The sequence below is a fragment of the Rana temporaria genome, chromosome 2 (genome assembly GCF_905171775.1).
Source record: "Rana temporaria chromosome 2, aRanTem1.1, whole genome shotgun sequence".
NCBI classification, from domain to species: Eukaryota; Metazoa; Chordata; class Amphibia; order Anura; family Ranidae; genus Rana; species Rana temporaria.
In genome coordinates, this window is record NC_053490.1 from 364,026,653 (window position 1) to 364,054,151 (window position 27,499).

General features: G+C 45.9%; 2 protein-coding genes across 6 annotated transcripts in view; one reads left to right on the plus strand and one right to left on the minus strand.

The window, feature by feature from the left end:
- The window catches only part of NFYA (nuclear transcription factor Y subunit alpha), a 39,863-nt gene extending 20,838 nt beyond the window's left edge, over positions 1-19,025 (plus strand). For all 4 annotated transcript variants that reach the window (XM_040337652.1, XM_040337655.1, XM_040337656.1 and 1 more), the window contains 8 exons: positions 2,166-2,309; positions 2,448-2,579; positions 2,699-2,804; positions 4,261-4,427; positions 4,507-4,680; positions 6,508-6,615; positions 17,916-17,951; positions 18,028-19,025. In XM_040337652.1, coding sequence (XP_040193586.1) covers positions 2,166-2,309; positions 2,448-2,579; positions 2,699-2,804; positions 4,261-4,427; positions 4,507-4,680; positions 6,508-6,615; positions 17,916-17,933 — 849 coding nt within the window. In that variant the 3' untranslated portion in view covers positions 17,934-17,951; positions 18,028-19,025. The remainder of the gene's footprint in view (positions 1-2,165; positions 2,310-2,447; positions 2,580-2,698; positions 2,805-4,260; positions 4,428-4,506; positions 4,681-6,507; positions 6,616-17,915; positions 17,952-18,027) is intronic.
- Positions 19,026-23,936: 4,911 nt separating this feature from the next.
- The window catches only part of LOC120927171, a 45,923-nt gene continuing 42,360 nt past the window's right edge, over positions 23,937-27,499 (minus strand). Inside the window, exon 6 of one of the 2 annotated variants that reach the window (XM_040337658.1) lies at positions 23,937-24,247. In XM_040337658.1, the coding sequence (XP_040193592.1) occupies positions 24,180-24,247 (68 nt within the window). In that variant the 3' untranslated portion in view covers positions 23,937-24,179. Of the gene's footprint in view, positions 24,251-27,499 lie in introns of both variants that reach the window. The other variant, XM_040337657.1, reaches the window with a different exon arrangement.

Below are 27,499 nucleotides of genomic sequence, written 5' to 3' on the forward strand. Positions count from 1 at the left end.
GCGGAATGTCACTTGCCACGTCACCTGTCAGCCGATGCGGAATGTCACTTGCCACGTCACCTGCTACAAGATGTGGAATGTCACTTGCCATGCTGCCTGCCACTGCATTGGTGACAACACTGGTCCATTTAGCACAGAGTGGTGGCCGAGTGAAGGCAGGAAAGCGGTGTGAGATAATGTCCTCTCTCCTCCCCGCCACACCTCAGACATTGAGACTGACAGGGCAGAAGAGCAGCGATGCGGGGGCGGAGAGAAATGTCATCTCTGCTTGTCTGCCCGCTCGCTTATCTCTTCCACCTCCGCACTCATATGCCGGCTGTCTCATGTTGGCTGCTGGGCTCTCTCATGCTGCCCGCCCCCGCCCTGGGTCCAGCTGCAGAAAGGCCACGGCCCTGTAGTGTGCCGCGGCATGGGAGTTGACGACACCGTGTGTAAAGAACAAGTCCTGGAAGTGATGGTTTGGCTCCCACAGAGCTCTGAGCTTAACATCGAGTTTGTCTTGGATTATGTGACTAGACAGAAGGATTTGAGGCAGCCTACATCCACAAAAGATCTGTGGTTAGTTCTCCAAGATGTTTGGAACAATCTACCCCCCGAGTGCCTTCAAAAACTGCAAGTGTACCTAGAAAATGTATGCCGTTTTGAAGGCAAAAAGGGCGGGTCACACCAAATTTTGATTTCTCCTTTGTTCATTTACTTTTTGTTCATTGATTAAAAATAAAAGAATAAAGGTTTACATGCACTTTAAAGGGGTCGTAAAGGTTCGTTTTTTATTTTCTAAATGGGTTCCTTTTAATCTTGTGCATTGTTGGTTCACTTACCCTTTCCTTCGATTTCCCTTCAAAATGTTGTTTTTCTTTGTCTGAATTTCTCACTTCCTGTTCCTCCAGTAAGCTTGCCCCCATCATCTAAACCGTTCTGGCTGGGGGTTAGTCAGCGTGCTCGCCCCCTCCCTTGGGACTACATCCCTGCGGGGAGATGCTGTGTTCACAAGCTTACTGAGGAGGAACAGGAAGTGAGAAATTCAGACAAAGGGGGGAAAAAAACATTTAGAAGGGAACTCGAAGGAAAAGGTAAGTGAACCAACAATGCACTAGCTTAAAGGAACCTATTTAGAAAATAAAATAAAAAAACCTTTACAACCCCTTTGTCATAACAATCAGCCCCTTGTTTTTATGAAACCCCTTTACGCCAACATTATATATGTGGTGTCACTGGACTGGGCTTTTTCCCCTGGGGCCGCATATATTATTATTATACAAGATTTATATAGTGCCAACATTTTGCACAGTGCTTTACAACATAAGGACAGACAGTACAGTTACAATACAAATCAATACAGGAGGAATCGGAGGGCCCTGCTCATTAGAGCTTACAATCTAGAAGCAGATCTGTCTTTGTGCTGGGAGCACCCCACACAGCAAGTCCTGTACGAACGCTCAGTACCCGTAACTCATGGTTCCAGGTCACCTATTCACTGTCGTAGCCTTTTATTGGCTATCGTAATGATCGGTCTCCCGCTCCCTCCCCTCCTTGCAGAGAGAACAAAATGGCTAGATCAAGGTTTGATCTCTAGGTCAGGGACCAGGGTTAGTGTGTGGTTCAAAGGTCATGGTCAGTATATTTTGGGCAGGATTAAAAAATTATTATTTTTTTAGTGTCGGTGTGCTTTGGGTGGGATAAAAACAAAATGCGTACTGTTGTTTTTGATTGTACTACAGATACAAATGGCATACACATTTGTGGTTATCCCTGCGATCGTCCAGAGTAAGAGAATTAATTTTTTGGTTATTTTGCATTAGGTCACGGTAGTACCAAGATATATATACAATAAAAAAATGAAATGATAATTTACCACCAAATGAAAGCCAATTTGTCCTGAAAGAAACAAGGTATAGTCCACCTGGATGCATAAATGAGTTGTGATATGTATGGTTTTATTAACACATTTCAAAATTGTGCTTAGGGAATTAGAACAGTTTGGCTTTATTTCATTTTTTTAACAGTTGACATATAGCATGGCAGTATTAAGAATGTAGCAATTCCTCATATTGCAGCTGGAAAACCCCTTTTAACATATCTGTTTATAGTTTCATAGCATACAGGAGTATGCATATAGCATTTGTCTTATATGACTAACTTTTTTTATTTTTTTCTCGGTTAAGGTACAAGGCCAGCCACTCATGGTTCAAGTCAGTGGAGGACAGCTAATTACATCCACAGGGCAGCCTATCATGGTACAAGCTATGAGTGGACAAGGCCAAACTCTAATGCAAGTCCCTGTGTCTGGATCCCAAGGCCTTCAACAGGTTGGTTTTCCACCTTCTATATTTCGGTTTGTGTGCGGCAAAGGTTCCGACTACCCCCCCACAATTTTGTGCTCAGCAAGCTTGATTCGTTTGAAGTAAGGTTCAGTGTTTGTCATAGTATTCAATTGTCTGTTATAGATTCAGCTGGTGCAGCCAGGGCAGATCCAGATCCAGGGGGGACAAGCGGTGCAGGTTCAAACACAGCAGGGGCAAACTCAACAAATAATTATTCAGCAACCACAGACAGCAGTTACTGCAGGCCAGAATCAGGTATAGTGTGCAGACATTTGTGGAAACTTTTTTTTTTCTTCTCCTTTTATTTGAAATATATATTTTTTGCATGGATTGATGCTATTATTTTTATTTTTTTTCCACTTCCAAATTGTTAGGGTCAGCAACAGATTGCTGTTCAGGGTCAGCAGGTGGCACAGACAGCTGAAGGACAAACTATTGTTTACCAACCAGTAAATGCAGATGGAACAATTCTACAGCAAGGTAGGTTTGTATTCGCCCAGGACTTGCAGCTCATTGTTGCGCAAAATCAAGCTTACCAATCTCTGTACAGTCGTGGCCAAAAGTTTTGAGAATGACACAAATATTAGTTTTCACAAAGTTTGCTGCTAATCTGCTTTTAGATCTTTGTTTCAGTTGTTTCTGTGATGTAGTGAAATATAATTACACGCACTTCATACGTTTCAAAGGCTTTTATCGACCATTACATGACATTTATGCAAAGAGTCAGTATTTGCAGTGTTGGCCCTTCTTTTTCAGGACCTCTGCAATTCGACTGGGCATGCTCTCAATCAACTTCTGGGCCAAATCCTGACTGATAGCAACCCATTCTTTCATAATCACTTCTTGGAGTTTGTCAGAATTGGTGGGTTTTTGTTTGTCCACTGGCCTCTTGAGGATTGACCACAAGTTCTCAATGGGATTAAGATCTGGGGAGTTTCCAGGCCATGGACCCAAAATGTCAAAGTTTTGGTCCCCGAGCCACTTAGTTATCACTTTTGCCTTATGGCACGGTGCTCCATCGTGCTGGAAAATGCATTGTTCTTCACCAAACTGTTGTTGGATTGTTGGAAGAAGTTGCTGTTGGAGGGTGTTTTGGTACCATTCTTTACTCATGGCTGTGTTTTTGGGCAAAATTGTGAGTGAGCCCACTCCCTTGGATGAGAAGCAACCCCACACATGAATGGTCTCAGGATGCTTTACTGTTGGCATGACACAGGACTGATGGTAGCAATCACCTTTTCTTCTCCGGACAAGTCTTTTTCCTGGTGCCCCAAACAATCGCAAAGTGGCTTCATCGGAGAATATGACTTTGCCCCAGTCCTTAGCAGTCCATTCGCCATATTTTCTGCAGAAGATCAATCTGTCCCTGATGTTTTTTTTGGAGAGAAGTGGCTTCTTTGCTGCCCTTCTTGACACCAGGCCATCTTCCAAAAGTCTTCGCCTCACTGTGCGTGCAGATGCGCTCACACCTGCCTGCTGCCATTCCTGAGCAAGCTCTGCACTGGTGGCACTCCGATCCCGCAGCTGAATCCTCTTTAGGAGACGGTCCTGGCGCTTGCTGGACTTTCTTGGGCACCCTGAAGCCTTCTTCACAAATGCAGTGGAATTTTTTTTTTTTATGGGATTAAGTAAATTTTCATGGCAAAGAGGAACTTTGCAATTAATTGCAATTCGTCTGATCACTCTTCAGAACATTCTGGAGTATATGCAATTTCCCATCTCAAAAACTGAGGCAGCAGACTTTGTGAAAATTTGTATTTGTGTCATTCTCGAAACTTTTGGCCATGGCTGTAGTTTGCTGCCTGCTTTTGCTCATTATTTCAAATTTTACAGAATATGTAATAACACTTCCAGAAACTACAAATAGTAACTTCTCTCCCCCCCCCCTTTTTTTTTTTTTTTCCCCCTCCCTTACCTGTTTTTTTTTTTACTAAAGTTACTGTGCCTGTTACTGGAATGATCACCATACCTGCTGCTAGCCTGGCAGGGGCTCAGATTGTTCAAGCTGGAGCAAACACAAATACAACCAATAGCAATCAAGGAACAGTTACTGTCACCCTACCAATGACAGGGAATGTTATGAACTCGGGAGGTATGGTAATGGTAAGTAAAGTCCAGTGTACAGTGTAAATTTATAAATGCAACATTTCTTACCTTACATAGCGTATCCTCCCTTAACTAGATGGTACCCGGTGGAGGCTCTGTTCCAGCACTGCAAAGAATACCGCTTCCTGGAGCTGAAATGCTGGAGGAAGAACCTTTGTATGTAAATGCCAAACAATATCACCGAATATTAAAGCGAAGGCAGGCAAGAGCTAAATTGGAGGCAGAGGGTAAAATCCCCAAAGAGAGGAGAGTGAGTATCTGGCTTTGCGATGTCCTAAATCGCATCAATTATTTGTTGCATAAATTCAGTAGGTCTGACAAATGTCAGATTCAAAATTGTATTTAACGTAGGTAAACTGAGGTGTGGTGGTGGCTAGGGGGAGGAATAACTATTCGGTCTGAATTCTGTCATACAGCTACAAATACTGTTCCTGAGTTGTGTGTGTTGTTTTTTTTTTTTATTTTTTTTTTATTAAATGGATGTCCTCATCCGAAACGATTCTTCAATCGGCTTCGGATCCAGGCACTGGCATCTTGAATAAAGTAAACTGTCAGTGAAGCCTTGCGGCTTCACAGCCAGTTTCCTGCTATGCATGTACGACCTGCCTTGCTTTGTGAGTGGGTCCTGCAGTCTTTTGAGACCAGTAATATGTTCCAGAAGTCTGTGGGGTTAAGGAGAGGGGGCAAACTGACCAAAAATGGCAGCGGGTACCAGTCAAAACCGAAACCACAAAAAAAAAAAGTGGAGGGGGGAGGATGCAAATAAGCAGAACTTCCCCTTTTGGGTGAAGTTCCACTTTGAAACCCCTTTTCACACAGGGCAGAATCAGATTAGCTAAGCAGGAGCAGGCAGAAGGCAGGTCTGTGACCACTCAATTTATGCAGACATGGGCACAGCCCATTCTGCTCTATTGGTGGTCGAGAGTAAACGGGCTGGCTGTTTGTGTACACCTGACTACCCTCCGGAAGAATGGATTGGTTGGTAGGTAGATGTAAATGTAGACAAGTTTATTTGCACTCGCAGGTTCATACAAATAGAGGGCCTGATCAGGTCCGCCTGAAAAACTGACAGGATTGCCTGTGTGAAAGGGGCTTTATGGGAAAAAATCTGTAATAAAAAAAAATTCTGCCATTGCTGAACAGTTCTTCTGAAAAAATAGTAGTTTAAGAGTTACAGTACTTGTATTTAACATTTACTTTTTTTTTTTTTTAGAATGACAGTAGTGGCAGCCTCCCATATTTCTGTCGTTACAGATTTTTTAATACCATAACATAGTCTAAAGCAGGGCTCGACAAACCCTGTGCGCCAGGTCGCATGTGCGACTAGAATTATCGACCTGGGGCGGCACAGCTGGGGGTACCCTGTCTCCATGCGCACCCCCCCATCATGATCACGTCAGGCCACGCCAGCCGGTAATTGAGGCTGTGGCTTTGCGGCCTTCTGCAGTCCTATGGTTCCTTCTGGAATCTGGCGCCCTCTTGTGGTGGCCGTTGGTATGACAAGACAACCAGCAATGCTAATTCCCTTTACTTAGTTGGAACCCCCAAACATTGTATATATTTTTTATTCTAACACCCTAGAGAATAAAATGGCGGTTGTTGCAATACTTTCCGTCACACTATATTTGCGCAGCGGTCTTGCAAGCGCACTTTTTTGGGAAAAAATCACACAACAGTAAAGTTAGCCCAATTTATTTTATATTGTGAAAGATAATGTTACGCCGAGTAAATTGATACCCAACTTTTACCCTTTAAAATCGCCATAGGCGACATTTAAAAAATTCTACAGGATGCAGGTTTTGAGTTAGAGGAGGTCTAGCAATCGCGGCGATACATCACGTATGGTTTGAACACTGCTTTCAAATGCGGGCGCTACTCACGTATGCGTTCGCTTCTGCACGTGAGCTCGGCGGGACGGGGTGTGTTCCTGGCTCCTAACTTTTCTTTTTAGCTGGCCCCTAGATTCCAAGCAAATTTGTCAAGCCATGGTCTAAAGGAAGTAGGGTACTATACAGAATGCTGTGAGGTATCTGTTGCGAATCTAATGTTTGCATTTGCCTTTATTTTAAAATCTCAGAAATACTTGCATGAGTCACGACATCGTCATGCTATGGCTAGAAAGCGAGGAGATGGTGGACGTTTTTTCTCCCCTAAAGAAAAAGAAGAACACCACTTACACGTACAGGTACACAAACAAGGATTATTTTTTTTTTTTTTAATGCTTTGCCTAATATTCTCTTGTTTTTCTTCTTAATGATTGATTATGATTTTTCGTGTTTTACTAGCCAAATGCAGTGTTAAATTGATACTAAAGTCTTTGTTCTTAAAAGCAAAAAACAAAACAAAACATGTTATATATTTGCCTGCTCTGTGCAGTGGATTTGCTCCGAGCAGCCCAGATTCTCCTCTTTTTGGGTACCTCTTCGGTGCTCCTGGTCCCTCCCTCCTGTTGATTGCTCCACCGCAAGCAGCTTGCTTCGGGGATACCCGAGCCAGTGCATTAAGATAAAAAAAAAAAAACTTTTGCCTTTTACAATCACTTTATTTCACACTTGGACAAGAACAAAATATCACCAGTGCAGTTATGGCTGTTTTTCAGTAAAAAGATTGTGGTGTTGGAGTCAAGTCAAAGAACACTTCTGGTGTTCTACACTACTTGTATACCTTCATTATATTGCAGGTTACCAATTCTTGGATGTGATTAATATTTATTTTTTTAGACTCTTATTTTCATCTGGTAATCCAGACTGTAAATCTGTTATTTTTAACAGAGCAAGCTGTCCCGCAGATGAATCGGTTTAGAGTGTTGCTACAAACCGTTTACCACTAGAAGGGATGCTTGCAAAGATCAGCTTTTATTTATTCATGTAAAACCTTTATCCCAAAAGTAGTAGTTCTAACTATCACCACTTTAAAAATCTGTCGCTATGGCAGAAAGAGTGTTAAAGAAGTCCTGCCAGTTTGTAAATGAGGAAACTGGCAGTTATTATGACCAGCTTTGAGTTGGTGTATGGTGGTACACCAGTACTCAAAGTAGGGCATGTAGTGCTGGGAAGCTTTTATGTATCTACTTCGCAAGCAGTGCTGTATCCCTGATCCAACTCAGCTGTCGGCTTGAAGATCCCATAGCCAAAATCTAAATGTAGAGAAGAGGGTCAGGTAAGGTGAGTGGTGATATATAAATGGCAATGCCCATGTTTGGGAAATTACTTGTGCCACTGGGTGAGCAGAGCCTGATGGGGGAACTGCAAGACTAATTCCCCATCAGGTCTGCTTTACTGGTGGCGTATGTCAGTGGGCATATTCAAAAGCCTTTATTGGACTGAATAGTGGCTATGGGGTCTGAACACAGACATGCACTGTGGGGCAACAGTAAGGTGGACCTGAAAAGGGACAAATGTCTGTTTCCCTATTGGGCTTTGCTCACCCCACTACAAAAGGGAGGAAACTCACTAGGGAAACTGTGTCCAGTTTGCACACTCCAACCCCTGTGCCCGGCACTGACAGATAATTGTCTCTCTGTAAACACTGTCATTTTGGTTTCAGCAGCCGACACCAGACTTTTATCTGGCTTATGCTGACCTATTTGGAAAAAAGCAAATGTATGATCCTTAAAGCGGAGGTTCACCCTAAAAACATGTATTTAACATTCCATTCAGCATAATGCCAACATTTACACTATGCCGTTTTTTTTGTTTTTTTTGCTGTACATACTGTCTTATTGTTTTCCACCAGGGTTCTCACTCCCGCGGGAGTAGGCGTTTGGATGATTGACGCCTTGTGAAAAACTTCTCCTCGGCGCATAAGGCGTGTCACCAGTTTTCCGAAAGTAGCCGGCTCTATATGGCGCCTGCACAGTCAGCTCTACACGGCAGGCGCCGTATAGAGACGACTAGCCGTTCGGCTACTTTCGGAAAACTGATGACGCGCCTTATGCGCCGGGGGGAGTTTTTCACAAGGCGTTAATCATCTAGCCTCTGCATAGTAACGCCTACTCCCGTGGGAGTGAGAACCCGGAAGGCGGGTGGAAAATAACAATAAGACGGTATGTACAGCAAAAAAAAAAAAACGGCATAGTGTGAATGTTAAATACATGTTTTTAGGGTGAACCTCTGCTTTAAGACCCCTTTCACAATGGAGAAGTTTGCAGGAGCTTAAAATAGTGCCTGCAAGCCGAATTGAAACAGCCGCTTCTGTCTCTCCAGTGTTTAACTCCCGAGGGCTTTCACACTGGAGCAATGCGCTAGCAGGACGGTAAAAAAAGTCCTGCTAGCAGCATCTTTGGAGAGGTGTGTGTATACCGCCTGCAATGTGGGCACCGCGGGTATACCGCCTGCAATGTGCCTTTCTTGACCGTTAGCAGGGGTAAAACCGCTAGCGGCCGAATAGTGCTGCGAAATTGACGGTGAAAGGGGCCTAGTGTAAAAATAATAAAGGAATACTCCTGTGCTAACAATGAAGGTGAGAATAAATAAAACTGCTGCAAACACTGATGGGTGAATCCGTGACCAAAGTAATAAGTGTATGTGAATGGTGTTACTCTGTTATTTGAACCATAATGAAACCTGTGTGACACAAGTAATATGCTGTAAATGGAAAAGTAATACTAAAACTGTGCACAAGATGGCAGTAGAAACAAATGTCTAATACAAAAAGCCTTCCAAAGTAAAACTGTGAAAAAGGTATCCAATGCAAATATCTTTTGCAGCAAAAAGAACAGTGGTAAATCAATCTGTGCTCATACAGGTCAAACTCTAAAAACTAGAATATCGTGCAAAAGTTCATTTATATCACTAATGCAACTTAAAAGGTGAAACTAATATGAGACTCATTACATGCAAAGCAAGATAGTTCAAGCCGTGATTTGTCATAATTGTGATGATTTTGGCTTACAGCTCATGAAAACCCCAAATCCACAATCTCAGAAAATGTGAATATTACATGCAATCAATAAAACAAGGATTGTACATAGAATAATATCGGACCTCTGAAAAGTATAAGCATGCATATGTATGTACTCAGTACTTGGTTTGGGCCCCTTTTGCAGCAATTACTGCCTCAATGCGGTGTGGCATGGAAGCTATCGGCCTGTGGCACTGCTGAGGTGTTGTGGAAGACCAGGATGCTTCAATAGCGGCCTTTAGCTCTTCTGCATTGTTTGGTCTCATGTCTCCCATCTTTCTCTTGGCAATGCCCCATAGATTCTCTATGGGGTTCAGGTCAGGCGAGTTTGGCCAATCAAGCACAGTAATCCCACGGTCATTGAACCAGGTTTTGGTGCTTTTGGCAGTGTGGGTAGGTGCCAAGTCCTGCTGGAAAATGAAGTCAGCATCCCCATAGAGCTCGTCTGCGGAAGGAAGCATGAAGTGCTCCAAAATCTCCTGGTAGATTGCTGCGATGACCCTGGACTTGGTGAAGCACAGTGGACCAACACCAACAGATGACATGACACCCCAAATCAACACAGACTGTGGAAACTTCACACTGGACTTCAAGCATCTTGCAGTGTGTGCCTCTCCACTCTTCCTCCATACTCTGGCTCCTTGGTTTCCAAATGAGATGCAACATTTTCTCTCATCAGAAAAGAGTACTTTGGATCACTGTGCAACAAACTAGGTCTGTTTTTCTTTAGCCCAGGTAAGACGCTTCTGACGTTTGTTGTTCAGGAGTGGCTTGACAAGAGGAATACGACATTTGAAGCCCATGTCCAGGATCCGTCCGTCTTTGTGTGTGGTAGTGGTGCAACAGATCGTCATTGATCCGTTCGGGTCGGCACACCAGGCGATCCGCGGATTGAGCTCCGCTGCCTCGACCATAGGAAAGGCTTCGGCTTAGCTCCGGAGCGGTGGCTATCTTGGTACACCCGGCGGCAGCCTAGGTGAGCTCCCCTAGAGCGGCGCGCTGACGTCATCACCCGCCTCAACTGCTCGTGGATCTGCCTGCTTGTGGTGTTCTATTCTGTAGTGGTAAGACTAAGCAAGCAGACAATCGTATATACAGTGGGGGAGATGTGGATATTACTAACATCCACATCTCCCCACTGTAATATATTACATCAAACATATATTACAGTGGGGGAGATGTGGATATTACAGTGGGGACTTTATATGGTGGTGATCCGAGGGAAGGATCCAAACCGTGAGTTTTTTTTTGATCCGGTGCACCCCTAGTGTGTGGTGGCTCTTGATGCACTGACTCCATCGTCACTCCACTCCTTGTGAAAGTCCCCAACACTTTTGAATGGCCTTTTCCTGACAATGTTCCCCAGGCTGCGGTCATCCCTGCTGCTTGTGCACCTTTTTCTGCCACGCTTCCCTTCCACATAACTTTCTATTGATGTGCTTTGATACAGCACTTTGGGAACCTCGAACTTCTTTTGCAATTACCTTTTGATGTTTTCTTTCCTTATGGATGGTGTCAATGATGGTTTTCTGTACAACTGTCAGGTCGGCTGTCTTTTCCATGATTGTTATTCCTACTGAACCAGACTGAGAGACCATTTACCCTTTGCAGGTGTTATGGCTTAATTAGTTGATTAGAGTGGGACACTTTGAGCCTAGAATATTGCACCTTTTCACAATATATTTACATTTTCTGAGATTGTGGTTTACAGCTCATGAAAACCCCAAATCCACAATCATCACAATTATGACAAATCACTTCTTGAACTATCTTGCTTTGCATGTAATGAGTCTATCTCATATATTAGTTTCACCTTTTAAGTTGCATTGGTGAAATAAATGAACTTTTGCACGATATTCAAATTTTTTGAGTTTCACCTGTAAAATAAACATCATGTCAATGCATGTAGTGAAACTATTATAAAGTCTCTAGAATAATCCTGAGATGAGGAGTGAAAGGTGTGGTGCTCCAATCTTAACCATGCAAACTGTGAAGGAAGTGACAGTTGTCTCTTCATTCCATGCAGTGACACCTCTATGTGAAGTAGGCTCTCACCTTACTGCTGTAAGGTAACCGCATGGGAAAACAACCAATAATTCAGATATCCTCTGTAGGTCCTTGCATAGATAGCTGGTGGCCTCTTTAGCCTTTGAGAGTCGTCCTCCCATTTATCCAAGAATTTGATATTAAGTGGTGGATGGTTGGTTCTCTGTACTGAGCTTCCACTCTCGCCTTGGGAGGGATGCAAAGGGAAGAAGGGGAATGCCCAAATAGTGTAGTATGTCGTATAAAAATGTATTGTTAAAACCAACACAAAGTGACACTCACATTAAGCAAGGTGAGACACAGTATAACATTCACGAGCGCCAAGCTCATCTCCCGCGTCACTTCCGGTGTGCCTTTCAGCCAATCCCGACGCGTATCCCGTATGAGCACTGAGTGATTTACTGCTATACTTTCTCTTCCGTTCATGGACGGACACAGCAGCCTTTGACCTTAGGGTTATATCCGCTTCCTTCCAGGAGAGTTGGGCAGAAACAAAGCACTTTAAGTGTTAACAACACTTTCCTCAGTGCAGCTCCTCCCAGGGGGCGTGGTTCCCTGGGTATAACCCACACCCTGCTCTAGCAGCTCCAGTTTTTTTCTGCCTAACGACAGGAGAGGACAGGCACTCTGGAGTCCTGTACTCTGGAGATTTTTTTTCTTGCGATTTTCTCGCTTTTTATTATTTTGTTCCTGCATTTTTGAATCCTGTGATTCTTCTATCAACAGCCGACTGGGTGACAGGCTGGGTCTTGACTCTTGTAGTCCCCCCATGTTCGGCCATCGAGCGTGTGCCGGCCCTCAGCTCTGGGTCGTCCACGACAGGCCCCATTGCTCCAGGGGCGGCCGGGGAACTACATGTTCCAGGACACACATATGACCAGTCTCTATGGCCTTGTCAGTGTGTCTGGCCGGCAGCCATGCCGTTAGTGGACGTTGGTTCTGTCCGGGATACCTCCAGCCGGTAGTCGCGGGACGGGTAAGTAGTGGCCCCTTGCCCTGGCAAGGTGGTTTGGCTGGTGTTTTTCCCTGGGGAGGTCGACTGAGGGTCCGCCCTGCTTTCCTCTCCCTCCTTCCCCTGACTGGGTAGCAGCTGTGAAGGAGGGCCTCCTGGGTTTTCTTTATTACCACCGGGGCCCGTGTGTTGGGGGACTGTGTTACTCTGGGGGGTGCTGCTGTGTTGTATGAGGTGTTTGGTGCGTCACTGGGGATTTTAAACTGCGCCGCGGCCGCCATTTTGCAGTGGTCGCGATTTACATGGCTCGGCGGCCATTTTCCTGTAGCCCGCTGGTGATTTTTACCTCACATGGCGGCCATCTTGGGAAATCTCTTGGCCTCTTGTGACAGTTTTAGCGCTGTGATTCTTCCCTGAGGTGACAGACACAGCACAGCCGGCACATCAGAGCACACCTCAGGTTTTCAGCTCTCTGCAGCTGGGTGGGGTGGTGTGTCCCTGGGAGGCCTCTGCTTCTATTTTTGCAGCCAGGAGGTGTCCGTGGGGTGTTCTGTCTTGCAGTACACAGCGGTGGGGCAATATGGAACCTGCACCTGGTTTTTCTGCCTCGGCAATGCCTGAGTTATACTTTCATCGCCCTGCTCCTGCCGCATCTGTTGAGGCAATGTCGGCTGTACTTGAGGCATTTCTCGCCAGGTTTGAAGCAGCTAGTGCCCAGTAGGGGGGTATAAAGCGCCACCTCCCTGAGCCTGCTTCTGGGGATGTCTCTGACACAGACTCATTGCCTGCTGTTGCTTCTGGTTCTGTAATGTCAGATGATGCAGGCTTAACCCACACGGACTGTGAGGATGACTCTTCCTCAGGGTCAGTAAATGATAGGGAATTTGTTGGAGCTCTTATTTCTGCGGTGCGTGATACTCATAAACTTGAGGATTTGGCGGGAGCACCAGTTGTGCCGGTCCCTTTTGGGTTCTGCAAGCCGCCCAGCACCGCAAAAGTATTTCCCTGTATTCCTTATTTGGAGCATTTGCTATGTAAGGAGTGGGACACGCCACAAAGTTTTTGCTGTTCCTAAAAACTTTGCGGTCCGTTATCCATTTTGAGGAGGAATTAAAAAAAAAAGTGGGTCTCTCCTCCGTCAGTGGACCCTCCTGTGTCCAGACTGAGTAAAGCCACCACATTGCCTGTGGTAGGGGCTCCTGCTTTTACGGACCCCACTGATAGGAGTGTGGAGTCTGTGGCCCGCTCTATGTTCACAGTTGTGGGTTCGGCTGTGAGACCGGTCGTGGCCGGGTCTCTGGTGTCGCAGACACTGACTGAACGGGCAAAGTTGTTGCTGCAGAAGCTGGAGGAGCAGGATGCTTCCGAGACTTGCAAGGACCTGGCTGAACAATTGGTTCAGGGTCTAAAATTTGTCTGTGAGTCGGCCCTGGATACGCTTCCCTTGCTTTCCAGAGCCTCCGCCTATGCGGTGGTACTACGCCGCCTTGTGTGGCTGAAATGCTGGTCTGCGGTCCAGTCCTCCAAGAAAGCCTTGGTGGATTTGCCCTTTAAGGGTGAACGGCTTTTTGGTGTTTGCCTGGATAACATCATTAAGGATGCCACAGGTGATAAAAGCACACTGCTCCCACAGTCTGGGAAGGGCAAGGAGCCTTGCAGTAGGCAAGGGCCCTCTTTTACTACCCCAATGCAGTTTTTTTCGTGCGCCCAGTGCAGCAGGAAAAAGTTTGCAAGGTGCTAGGGCACCCGCTGCAGGGCAGAAGCGCCCCTGGTTCCACAAGCCTGTGGACAAACCTGCTTCCGCATGAAGGTCTGACCCGGTCTCGGGTGGGGGGCCGGCTTTGCGGCTCGGTGGAGATCTCTCCTCTCCGACTGGTGGGTTTGCGAGGTAGTTTCCTCAGGGTACAAGATGGTTTCTCTCTCTCTCTCTTGTCCACCAAACAGATTTTTTTCCTTCGAACCTCCTGCTTCCTCCGGTTCGCCGGCAGGCTTTTTAGGGGCTGTCCAGGATCTTCTGGTCAGGGGAGTGAATGTGCCAGTTCCCTTGATGGAACGGGTTCAGGGGTTTTATTCCAATCTGTTTGTAGTCCCCGAAAAGGAAGGGGTCCGTCCAATCCTGGACCTCAATTGCTTTGTCAAAGTGCAAAAATTCAGGATGGAGTCTATTCGCTCGGTAATAGCGCTCCATCAGGGGGACTTCATGGCATCCTTGGATATCATGGACGCATACCTGCGTGTTCCCATATGCACAAAGCACCAGAGGTTTCTGCGCTTTGCGATCAGGGAGGACCACTTTCAATTTGTGCCCCCCCCCGTTCGGCTTGGCCTCTGCACCACAGGTTTTCACCAAGGTGCTCGCCCCGATACTGGCCCTGCTGAGACAGCGACGGATCGCTATCGTGGGATACCTGGACGACCTTCTCCTGAGAGCTTCCTCAGGCTCAGAATTAGAAGAGGATGTGTCTATCACGTGTCAGACTCTCTGAGAGTTCGGCTGGCTTCTGAATATCCAGAAGTTAGTGTTGGTTCCGTCTCTGCGTCTGGAATACCTAGGGCTAGTCCTGGATTCCGCGGAGGCGAGAGGTTTTTCTCCCAACAGAGAAACTTCAGACTCTGCAATCTGCGGTGCAGCAGTTGTTGACCCAGAAGTGATCGTCTCTTCGATTCTGCATGAGGGTTCTGGGTCTGATGGTGGCCTCTTTCGAGGCAGTTCCTTATGCCCGATTCCACACCAGGGAACTACAGAAGGAGATTCTGTCACATTGCGACAGGCTCCCGTCCTCTCTGGATTCCCAGATTCAGTTGAGTCAAGTCTTCCCTGGTGTGGTGGCTGACGTCTCCGGTGCTTCAGGCCGGGAAGTAGTTTCTGCCATGTCGCTGGACAGTGGTCACAATGGATGCCAGCCTCTCCGGCTGGGGGGGGGCGTTTGGGGCACCCAGTCAGGCCAGGGGCGCTGGACTTGGGAGTCTAGCCTGCCGATCAATGTTCTGGAGCTCTGAGCAATCAAGCTGTCCGGCTCTATCCGCCGTGTACGTTCCGGGTGTTCAGGATTGTCAAGCCGACTACCTAAGTCGCCAAACACTGGACCCAGGAGACTGGTCACTTCACCCGGAGGTGTTTCGGAGTCTGTGCCAAAAGTGGGGCATTCCAGACGTGGACCTTCTAGCGTCCCGTCTCAACCGGAAGGTGCCACGGTTCGTGGCCAGGTCGAATGACCCGCGGGCGGACACGTCGGACGTGTTGGTGGCTCCTGGGGGTCACTATTGACTGGTTTACGCCTTCCCTCCTCTGAAGCTTTTTCCTCGCCTGCTGCGCAGAGTGGAAGCCGAAGGGATTCCAACAATCCTGATCGCCCCAGACTGGCCGCGCCGCTCCTGGTACGCGGACCTGGTGCGTCTGGTGGCAGACGCCCCCTGGTGTCTACCTCTGAGAAAAGATCTGTCGCAGGGTCCGATCTTCCACCCTGCTTTACAGTCGCTGGCTTTAACGGCGTGTCTGAGAGCCAGGTACTGAAGGACCGAGGCCTGTCAGGCTCGGTGGTCTCTACCATGCTGCGTGCACGGAAGTCTACCGCACGTAGGATTTACCATCGTACATGGAAGGCCTACATCTCTATGTGTGAGGAGATGAAGTGGCACCCTCGTTCATATGCGGTGTCTAGGATTCTGCTGTTTGTTTTTTGTTTGTTTTTTTACAGCAGGGAGTGGATCAGGCTCTCGCCTTGAGTGCGGTTAAGAGTCAGATTTCGGCTGTGGCCGTTTACTTTCAGTGAGCTTTGGTGGCGCACTCCTTGGTGCGTACGTTTGTACAGGGGGTCCGACATGTGGCTCCTCCGGTGCGCCATTCACTACTCCATGGGACTTGGTCCTTTCGGTGCTTCAGGATGCTCCCTTTGAGGACATCCGAAAGGTTCCTTTGTTGACTCTGTCAAAAAAGGTGTTTTTTCTGGTAGCAATTACCTTGATCAGACGAGTGTCTGAACTGGCGGCCTTGTCTTGCAAGGCTCCCTATTTGGTCATCCATAAGGATAAGGTGGTGCTGCGACCGCAGCCGTCTTTTCTCCCGGAAGTGGTTTCGGCTTTCCACATTAATGAAGACATTGTTCTTCCATCCTTATGTCCTCAGCCGAATAACCAGAAGGAGGCCACTTTACATTCCCTGGATGTGGTTCGGGCCCTACGAGTGTACTTATCTGCTATGGCTCCGTTCCAGAAGTCGGACTTACTGTTCGTGTCGGTGGCTGGTCCCAGAAAAGGTCTGGCAGTCTCAACGGCCACCATTTCTAGGTGGATACGACAGGTTGTGCTTCAGGCCTATGCCTCCCTTTCGGGGTTACGGCGCATTCGACCAGAGCGATCGGTGCCTCTTGGGCTTTCCGATATCAAGCCTCTGTGTTACAGGTGTGTAAGGCAGCGACCTGGTCGTCGGTCCACACTTTTCAAAGTTTTACGAGGTGGATGTGAGTGCATCTTCTGATGCCTCCTTCGGCCGCAAGGTGTTACAGGCAGCAGTTTAAAGTTGGAGTTCCTCCGTTGAGTAACTCCCGGTTTTGTTTGTGGTGTAGCTTGGTTTGCTGTGTTTTTCCCACCCCTCAAATTTTTTGACACTGCTTGGGGACGTCTCTAAGGTCAAAGGCTGCTGTGTCCGTCCATGAATGGAAGAGAAAATAGTATTTTTGTACTCACTGTAAAATCAATTTCTCTGAGTTCATGGACGGACACGGCACCCACCCCCTCCTTTTGTTTGTACTGCTTGTTACGAACTGGAGCTGCTAGAGCAGGGTGTGGGTTATACCCGGGGAACCACGCCCCCTGGGAGGAGCTGCACTGAGGAAAGTGTTAACACTTAAAGTGCTTTGTTTCTGCCTAACTCTCCTGGAAGGAAGCGGATATAACCCTAAGGTCAAAGGCTGCTGTGTCCGTCCATGAACTCCGAGAAATGATTTTTGCTGCATAAGATTTATACTTGCATTGGATATCTTTTTCACAGTTTTACTTTGAAAGGCTTTTTGTATTTGACGTTTGTTTCTACTGCCATCTTGTGCAGTTTTAGTATTTACTTTTCCATTTACAGCATATTACTTGTGTCACACAGGTTTCATTATAGTTCAAATAACAGCACAGCACCATTCATATACACACAATGCTCCTATATGTGTTTTTAATAAAAAAAATAAACTAAAATGTCTGACAGTAGTTGTAGTTCATTCACAGAGCTCTGTAAATGACTGAGACAGTCACGTGGGTAGAGCCCTGTTTTTGAATTGTGACAGCAGGTGTGGGGAAAAGATCTCCTCCCACTGTCACATCAGGGAATCGGGTCTGGGTGGCAGCAAATGATTTAGTAACATGTTACATGCTAAATATGGGTGTAACATGTTACTAAAAGTGAACCTATACTTTTAAGTATGCTGTTATTTCCCACCATATTACTAAGAGGGGGGGGGGGGGGAGGTTCCCTGCTTCTTCACATGTCCTATCATCTAGATGTTGATTTGAAGTATGTATGTTAACGAGGGGGAAAAAAAATCCCAAGCTTCTATACATGGTTTCATCTCCCCCTTCTTTTTTTTTTTGTGTTCTAGGAAGTGGAATTTCATTAATACAGATCTGTAAAAATGGTAAGTGTGTCTAAATATGGCTTTGTTGCATGTGGGGGGCAAGCAAGCGCCTGGTCTTATTGTCTTATCCTTGCAGGATTCATCTCAGGGAAGAGATGTTTTTACACAGATGATGCAACAATTCTGACAGTGTCCTAAACACAACAAAAACGATGCCACCTTACAACTCCAAGACGACTTCAGATTTTTAACAATCCTCAACCCAGCATTAACATATTGGACTTTGTTCTTAAAGTGCACCTACCACCAAGAAAATCCTAGGCAAGCCTTTTCTTGAATAAATCATGTGTTGTATATAAATCTGGATGAAAAAAAAACAAAAAAAAAAAAGTAGAGCAGAAAAGGGTCTGCAGTCATACTGCGACATAAAAATTAATGAAAAAAAAAAATTATTTTTTAAGTAAAGCGATTTAAAAAAAAAAAAAAAAAAATGTGGGCAGTATTCAAAACACTCAATGTGGTTTTACACTGAGGTGAAGAGCTGGCTGTCTTTTTTTTCATATCATACAAGAAGCTGGACTCCTCATCTGAGTTTGGAAATATGCATTGTAGCGGTCTGTTTTTCTGGTTTACTGTTCTTTAAATTCTTCTTCCTTTGTGTGAAGAAAATGGCGGAAAGAGACTTTTCATATATTGCATAAGTTATCAAATTTATATTGATTCTAGGTCTTGTTTTATATATTTCTCAAGTCTCGTTGGCTTTAGGGACTCATTTGGGTTACAGAGGTAGTACAAAATGTGATGTTTAAATTTTTGTGGGGGAGAAAAAAACTGGCATAAAATGCCATTACTTTTCTGTTCAATAAGATTAACCCTTCACTGAACAAGTACAATTAATCTGCTATAACAGCATTTTTAATATACTCACAAGCATTGCTGTTTGCATGCAGGAATGTTTTATTTCTGACTTTTTTTGAGTCTTGAGAACTAGAGCAGGCATAAACTTGTGAATTTGTTACTTAAACTATTTGTACATAATTTGTTTTTGTTTTATGATACAGTATTTCATTTTTTTTTAATTAGCTGTATTTGTAAGTACTGTGTACCTTGCCCAGCTAATAAAAGAATTGTTTGTTTTTAATTTGATTTTTTGAATAAAAAAAAAAGAAAATATATATATATATATATATATATATATATATATATATATATATATATATATATATATATATATATATATATATATATATATATATATATATATATATATATATATAAAAATTTAGTATGTGTTTTTGCATGTGTACCTATACATTTTATAGGCATAACCTACCTTGTACTTCATAATAAAGAGGAAACTAGATGTTCTGAAGTAGTTAACTCTGGTAACCACTAATCTTTTATTTTGCAGTAAGGACATTTTTTTTTTTTCCCCCATCTCTGCATTTCACTAAGAAACAATCCCATGGAGCCATGGTAAGGGTAATAAGGTAACTCTAAACCTACTCCCAGTTAAAACAATAGGTCCTGTTGTACTTCAATTTTTGTCTTGAGACCTTAAAGAGGAGGTTCCATAAAAAAAAAAAAAAAAATTGAAAGTCAGCAGCCACTAACACTGGAGCTGCTGACTTTTAATAAGGACACTTACCTGTCCTAGCCGCCAGCGATGTCAGCCCCCGCCGAGGCTGATCCTCGATCCTGGCAGCGCCAAGCGCCGCTATCCACAGTAAGGGAAACAGGGAGTGAAGCCGTACGGCTTCACTGCCCGTTTCCTACTGCGCATGCAGCGCGGCGCTTTGTGAATGGGCAGGCTGCTTTCTGGGACACACACAGTTCCCAGAATGCAGCGCGCCCCATTCACAAGAAGACGCCCAGTGTAGGAGGAGGAAGAGAATCCACCGCGGACGATGAAGAGGCAGATTCGGCACTTCCGCATAGAAACAGCTATTTAGGGTGAGTAAAACCTTTTTTTTTTTTGGTGAAATATTTTTATTTTGGTGGAACCTAACCTGACAAAAAGCAGAATGTAAGATGGCCGCCAGATCAGGTCTATTTATAAGGTAGGGGGTATGTCCATGTGCTGAAGTGTCTCAATTGGCTGTCCTGCACCACCTGATGGATGTGTCATGGGTCAAAGTTCTTCTCAATGTAAAATGGCGGACCGCCGCGAATATCGCCAGATGTCCACCTGTTTGACGGACCGCGAACGAGCAAATTTCGCCGCGAACCGCCAGGCCATCTCTACCAGTCAATTCTCTTCAGTCTCTTCTGAACAGGAAGATGAGGACGACCTTTGTCCAGATTGGTAAGTTAGGTGAAATGCCATTAAATAGAAGTGAAGCTTTGGAAGTATTTTAAGTACCTCCAGAAGACAGCTTGACAATGCCCTTATGTTGGATGAATAAAGTGCTTATTCTACAAGATTGGAGTATATTGTCACAGCAGGATGACAAAGTTATGGCCTTTTGAATTGAAAGATGTTCAGGGGTTGGGATCACCCCTCTGGTCAGTGTGTGTCCCTTGTGGGATTGGCCATATATATGACCTTACCATCAGAAGATGTGGCCTTCAAGGACAAACGCTATCACTGCATTTTTCTTGATCGTAGATCAGTTTGTCTTCCTGCCTCAAGATGAATGTCTGCTGAGTTAAAAGAAGACCAAAAACTCAAGAATCAGTTTCCACGCTCACACTCACGCCAGAGAGATTAGCTTCTGCATTTCTGGCTGGGAGTCCAGGAAAAACGGGGAAGCCAATGCCTAAACCAAGATGTCAGTAAAGAGTTCTATGTTAGGATGCTTTCTGTTATTTTGGGATTGTGCCTCTGTGGACATAGGTACAGCCTTGGTGATTGACACGTGGTCCCTTAAGGCAAGCATTTTAGGCCATATTTGGAGATCTTTTATTGTTCACGTCTCAGATTGAGCCATAGAAATCGTCTCGCTCCAGCAGCTCAGGTAGGCTCAATTTAATGCTCGCTCCTGTTCAAGTCAGGTTTCTGGACCAGTGGCCTAAACGTGTCATTGTAGAAACGTAATTGTCTGCAATGTCATTCCCTTCTGACGACCTGGTGGTGCAGTCAGACACAAGCAAAGTGTAGGGTTGCCCTACTTCAAGAGCAATCTAACTATTTGCAAGGCAGCTACGTGGGCACCAAAATATTCATATTCATGGCTTAATGACAATTGATTTTGGAAGAGGCATCCTGGCTTCTGTTACTGTTTTAGTCATAATTGAGGAGTGTGTAGCAATATCCCTCCCCTGTTTTGGCTAGTTGGTTCCCAGCTGTGCTGACATGGAGCTGTCAGGAAAACGGAAATTTGAATTCAAATTCTTACCGTAATTTTCCTCTCCTGACGAGCTCCATGGCAGCTCAGATCCCACCCAGCTTGGTAGGACTAGTTACAGAACTCAGAGGCTGTAGGTGGGCTCAAATTTATATGATTTAAGTCCTGTAGGCATGGGGGCAGAGCCTATACCCAGCTGTGCTGCTATGGAGCTCGTCAGGACAGGAAAATTACGGTAAGTATTTGAATTCAATTTTCTGTTTTTGTCACATAGCAATCAATCAAACTGTCTTTCTATGGAGCTGGTTCACATATGTGCGGTGCAGCAGCAGTTCGAATTCACTGAAATTCCTGTGCGGTTTTTGAGCACTGTAGTAAATTGTGCATTGGATTTTGAACACAAATTTGAGCCGGAAAAAAAGCCTTCCAGGTATAGTATGAATTTTGAGGTGAACCCCCACGCCAAAATTTTAAAAGAAAATGGAGTGGGCCCCCCTTAACCCATATTAGACCTTATCTGAGTATGCAGCCTGGCAGGCTTGGTAAGAGGGGGGACAACGAGCGAGCACCATACCAGGCCACATGTCAGGACCGGGCTTGAACCTGGGACCTCTTCTGTGTCTGGCATTGTCTCTTCCCACTGAGCTATCTGGGATTCTGGACAGTTCCCTGCCTGATCTGCTGGATAAACCTATATAATCCATTAGACTACTATGCTTGGTGTCTTGATTGCAGCTGAACCTTGAACCCCTTGCTCTTCCCATGAACTTCCAATAAAAGCCTTGTCTCAGCACTTCCTCTTTGCCAGGCTATTGTGCCTTCCCTGCCAGGGCCTTGCTGTTGTCGTTCCTGCTGCCATTTGTACCGGCAACCACCCGTGTTTGACCCTCTGCCTGTTCCTGGACTACTCAACTGCCTGATCCCAATCTGCAACCACCCGTGTTTGACCCTCAGGCTGTTCTTTGACTACTCTATTGCCTGATCCCAACCTGCAGCCACTCGTGATTGATCCCTTGGCTTGTTTACTGACCACGCTGCTGTTTCATCCTTGCCTGTTTATCTGCTATTGGACCCCGGCTTGCTCACACCCTGGTGGGGCAAACTTGAGGACGGCAACCTGGTACTAGCTTGCAGCTAAATTCATCTCCACCATCAGGAGCTCTGGGGAAAACCAGCTAGTACTTAGACTCCGCACCTTAGGGGAGCCTGTATCATCTGCCAGAAGTGACTGCCTGTCCTGCCACTGCTGTAGCAACTGGTCGTCAAGCCTGAATCCTGATCATGACACCACATGCCTTTAACAGAGCGGCGGGGCTCTGATGGGGACAAGGGCCTCTTCCCTACAACTCTGGACGGTGGACGTTCCGATCTGCGGGCAGGGGGCTTATCGGAATCTGGAAGCCCCCTTTAACTCGCTCGTCTGCCTCCTTTCCTGAATAGATTTGGCGAGGACCCCACCCTGTGTTGTTTTTTTTTTTTACATTTTGGCGTGAAGTTCCCCTTAAAAATCGTACTAGACCCGAAAGAGCCTGATATGGACTGGTAGGGACCCCCATGCTGTTTTCTTTTACAATATAATATTGTACATTTTTTTTACATTCAGTTGACAGCTGTTGTTAAAGACCTTCCCAGCCCACTCCTTAACCACCAGCAAATTTGCATCTGAACCGCATTTAAAATCGCAACTAAACAGCTGCTTAGGAAATTCCCAGTGAAAGCGGAGGGGAAATTCGCATCGGCCATGTGTGAAACTAGACTTACAGCTGCTTCTAATGTTTTATTGTTTACTTTTTGTGGTGATGTTAAAGCCTAAATCCACATTTAATCTTTTTTTAATTAGCTTGGTCCTAACAAACGCTTTACTGCACTAACAGGTGCCCTTGCTGGGTGCGCTGTATGAACTCTAGGAAGTCTTAGCTACGTGCAGTATACAGCGCTGCTCAGCCATTCACGGGAAGCCCTGTATTCTAGTAATGAATGCAAAGTGTCTTCTGATTGACTAAAGCGGAGATTGTGATGTCGTCTGCCTGCCTCTGCAAGTCAGAGGAAACTTTGTATTTATTCATGGAATACAAAGCCTTGCGTGAATGGCTGAGCAGCACTCGGCCCCACTCTATTTTGTTCTGGGAGTGAGAGGGGAAGTCTCCATCTTAAAGTGGAACACAGCTCTCTATACTGTACGTAACTGTTGCTACATACGGTTTATACCGGTTCAAAGCAACATTAAACATGGAGTTAGGCTTTAAAGCGGGTATCCAACCTGTTTTTTTTTTTTTTTTTTAAGTCAGCAGCTACAAACACTGTAGCTGCTGACTGACTTTTAATAAGGACACCTACCTGTCCTAGGCCCCCACGATGGCGCCCCACCCGAGGCTGATCCCTCGATCCTGGCGTCGACATCCTTACTGAGGGAAACAGGCAGTGGAGCCTTGCGGCTTCACTGCCCGTTTCCTACTGCTCACAGAACTGTATTTGTCTATTTGTGTGATTAATTCACATCTTTAAAGCTTGCCCTGAGGTGCAGGTCACAGGTGTCACTTGCTGAAGGGTTTCAGGTGCAATACATTTTCAGGGTTTCCTTTTAAGTTTATACAGTAAATATGTTCCCTTTGTGATGGGATATCCAAAATCCCAAATGAATGATTGGGGCCAACAATGACCAGAAGTGAGGAAACAATCTCTCCAATGACAAAAAAACATGCAAGTGGTTTTAACATTTCTCCCCTCTATCCAAAAAAAGTTTTAACCAGACTTTTAAATTCACTCAATTTAATAAAGGCTTTATCAAAGGTCCATGATATGTCACTTTATACACAATGGTGAAATACATTTGCATAATACATAGGAAGGCAACAAAACAACATTTTATACACACCTCATATTTAGTGTGATGCTCTTTTCACACCAATAAACAATAGAAAAACAAACATGTTCCTGTAACATTTTGATGATTTTAACAACTGTAAAATGAACACAATCAGAAAGTTATGAAAATAGAGATTTAGACTTTGCTTGTGTTCCGAATCTGGGATCTTGACCGGTTGTAGATTTGCCATACACCCGAGATGTCTTCTAGAAGAAAACAAATACAGTATAAATAGATTTATAAATATCCATCGCTCTCCATGTACAGTGTCTTTTACAAAATATTCACCCCCTTGGCTTTTTACCTATTTTGTTACATTACAGCCTTGAGTGTAATGTTTTTTTTTTATCTGAATTATATGTGATGGATCAGAACACAATAGTCTAAGTTGGTGAAGTAAAATTAGAAAATCAATTTTTCAGAATAAAAAAAAATAATTGCCATGTGCATATGTATTCTCACCCCTTTGTTATGAAGCCCATAACAAGCTCATGTGCAACCAGTTACCTTCAGAAGTCACATGATTAGTGAAATGATGTCCACCTGTGTGCAATCTATGTGTCTGTCAGGGATGTCTAGCACAGGCATCCAACACAGGTTTAAACAGATCAGTGGGCTGCACTTCAGGAAACGGGCACAAAAGTAGGTGAGAAATATATATTTATTGAAGATAAAAGGCACACGTGCAAACCAAACAGCAAACCAAAAACAAGCAAAGCATACAAGAAAAAACAGCAAACCCCAAAACACCTAATCGAACTAACTAACTAATATATACAAAAACAAGAGCATATATACATAATCAAAGCAGGGATGAGAGACGAGAGGGAGCAGTGGCAAGGGGAAGCTGGAATCAGGGGACAAGACTCAGGGACTGGGTACAAGGTACAGGAAACAAAGTCCAGGACAGGAAGCGAATCAGGAACAGATTCAGGCACAAATCCAACACATCGCATCACCCAAAGAACACCAGTCAGGACTAGGAAACTGGTCAGAGTTGAAGGAAAGATGGATGGTGCTAAATACAGGGATATTGTTGAGCAAAACGTGTACCACTCTGTGTGATTTGAGGCTAGGACGGAGGTTCACCTTCCAAGAGGACAATGACCTCAAACACACTGCTAAAGCAAACACTTGAGTGGTTTAACCACTTCAGCCCCGGACCATTTTGCTGGTCAATGACCGGGCCACTTTCTCTTCCGTTCATGGACGGACACAGCATCCTTTGACAGGGTTATATCTGCTTCCTTTAGGAGAGTTTAGGCAGACAAAAAGCACTTTAAGTGTTAACACATTCCTCAGTGCAGCTCCTCCCAGGGGGCGTGCCCCCCCCCCCGGGTATAACCCACACCCTGCTCTAGTAGGCAGGAAAAAACTGAGGCTGACAGGAGAGGTCAGGAACTTCTGGAGTCCTGTACTCTGGAGATTTTTTTCTTGCAATTTTTCTCGCTTTTTATTATTTTGTTCCTGCATTTTGAATCCTGTGATTCTTCTATCAACAGCCGACTGGGTGACAGGCTGGGTCTTGACTCTTGTAGTCCCCCCATGTTCAGCCATTGAGCGTGTGCCGGCCCTTAGCTCAGATTTGGGACGTCCACAACAGGCCCTGTTGCTCCAGGGGCGGCCGGGGAACATCTTGTTCTAGGGCACACATATGACTGGTCTTTTTATGGCTTTGTCACAGTGTGTCTGGCCGACAGCCATGCCGTTTAGCGGACATTGGATCTGTCTGGGATACCTCTAGCCGGTGGTCGCAGGACGTGTAAGTAATGGCCCCTTGCTCAGGTAAGTGGTCTGGCTGGAATTTTCCCCTGGGAGGTCGACTGAGGGCTTTCCCTGCTTTCCTCTCTCCCTTATTTCCTCTCCCTCCTTTCCCATTCGGTAACGGCTGTGAGGATGTTTTTTTCTGGGGGTCCAGGATCTTCTGGTCGGGGGAGTGATTGTGCCAGTTCCCTCGATGGAACGGTCTCAGGGGTTTTACTCCAATCTGTTTGTAGTCCCCAAGAAGAACAGGGGCCAACCCATCCTGGACCTTGAGGCCCTCGTTTGTTTTTGTCAAAATGCAAAAATTCAGGATGGTGTCGATTTGCTCGGTAATAGCGGCACTCCATCAGGGTCGTCCTTGGATGTCATGAACGCGTACCTGCATGTTCCCATATGCTCAAAGCACCAGAGATTTCTGTGCTTTGCGGTCGGGGAGGACCATTTTCAATTTGTGGCCCTCCCGTTCGGCTTGGTGTCGGCACCATGGGTTTTCACCAAGCTGCTTGTCCCGATGCTGGCCCTGCTGTGTCAGCGGGGGTTTGTTATCGTGGGATATCTGGTCGGCATTCTCCTACGAGCTTCTTCGGACTCAAAATTAGTAGAGGACGTGTCTATCACGTGTCAGAATCTCCAAGAGTTCGGCTGGCTTCTGTATTGTCCAGAAGTCAGTGTTGATTCTGTTTCAGGGACTGGAATACCTGGGACTAGTCCTGGATTCCGCCGAGGCGAGAGTTTTTCTCCTAACGGAGAAACTTCAGACTCTGCAATCTGCAGTGCAGCAGTTGTCGACCCAGAAGTGGTCTTCTCTGCGATTCTGTGTGAGGGTTCTGGGTCTGATTGTGGCCTCTTTCGAGGCGGTTCCGTATGCCCAATTCCACACCAGGGTACTACAGAGGGAACTGCTGTCACGTTGGGACAAGCTCCCGTCATCTCTGGATTACCAGATTCAGTTGAATCAACTGGTCAAGTCTCCCCTGGTGTGGTGGCTGGCGTCTCCGGTGCTTCAGACAGGGAAGTCATTTTCTGCCGTGCCACTGGACAGTGGTCACGACGGATGCCAGCCTCTCCGGTTGGGGTGGTGTTTGGGGCACCCAGTCAGCCCAGGGGCGCTGGACTCAGGTAGAGTCCCGCCTGCCGATCATGTTTCTGGAGCTCCGAGCAACCAAGCTGTGCCTTGCCAGGTGGTCCCTGGATCTGCAGGGCCGACCGGTCAGGATCCAGTCCGACAACACCACGGCCGTGGCATACGTCAATCATCAGGGAGGCACACGGAGTTCAGCTGCAGCGACAGGGGTCGCACACATCCTTCGGTGGACCGAAAGGTCCGTTCCGGCTCTATCGGCCGAGTACAGAATTGGCAAGCCGACTTCCTAAGTCGCACTGCACTAGACCAAGGAGAGAGGTCTCTCCACCCGCAGGTGTTTCGGGGTCTGTGCCAGAAGTGGGGCACTCCGGACGTGGACCTTCTAGCGTCCCGTCTCAATCGGTAGGTGCCACGGTTCCTGGCCAGGTTTAAGGACCCGTGGGCGGACGCGTCAGACGCATTGGTGGTGCCTTGGGTCACGATCACCTAATTTACGCCTTCCCTCCTCTGACGCTTCTTCCTCGCCTGCTGCGTAGAGTGGAAGCCGAAGGGATTCTATCAATCCTGATTGCCCCAGATTGGCCGCGTCGCTCCTGGTACGCGGACT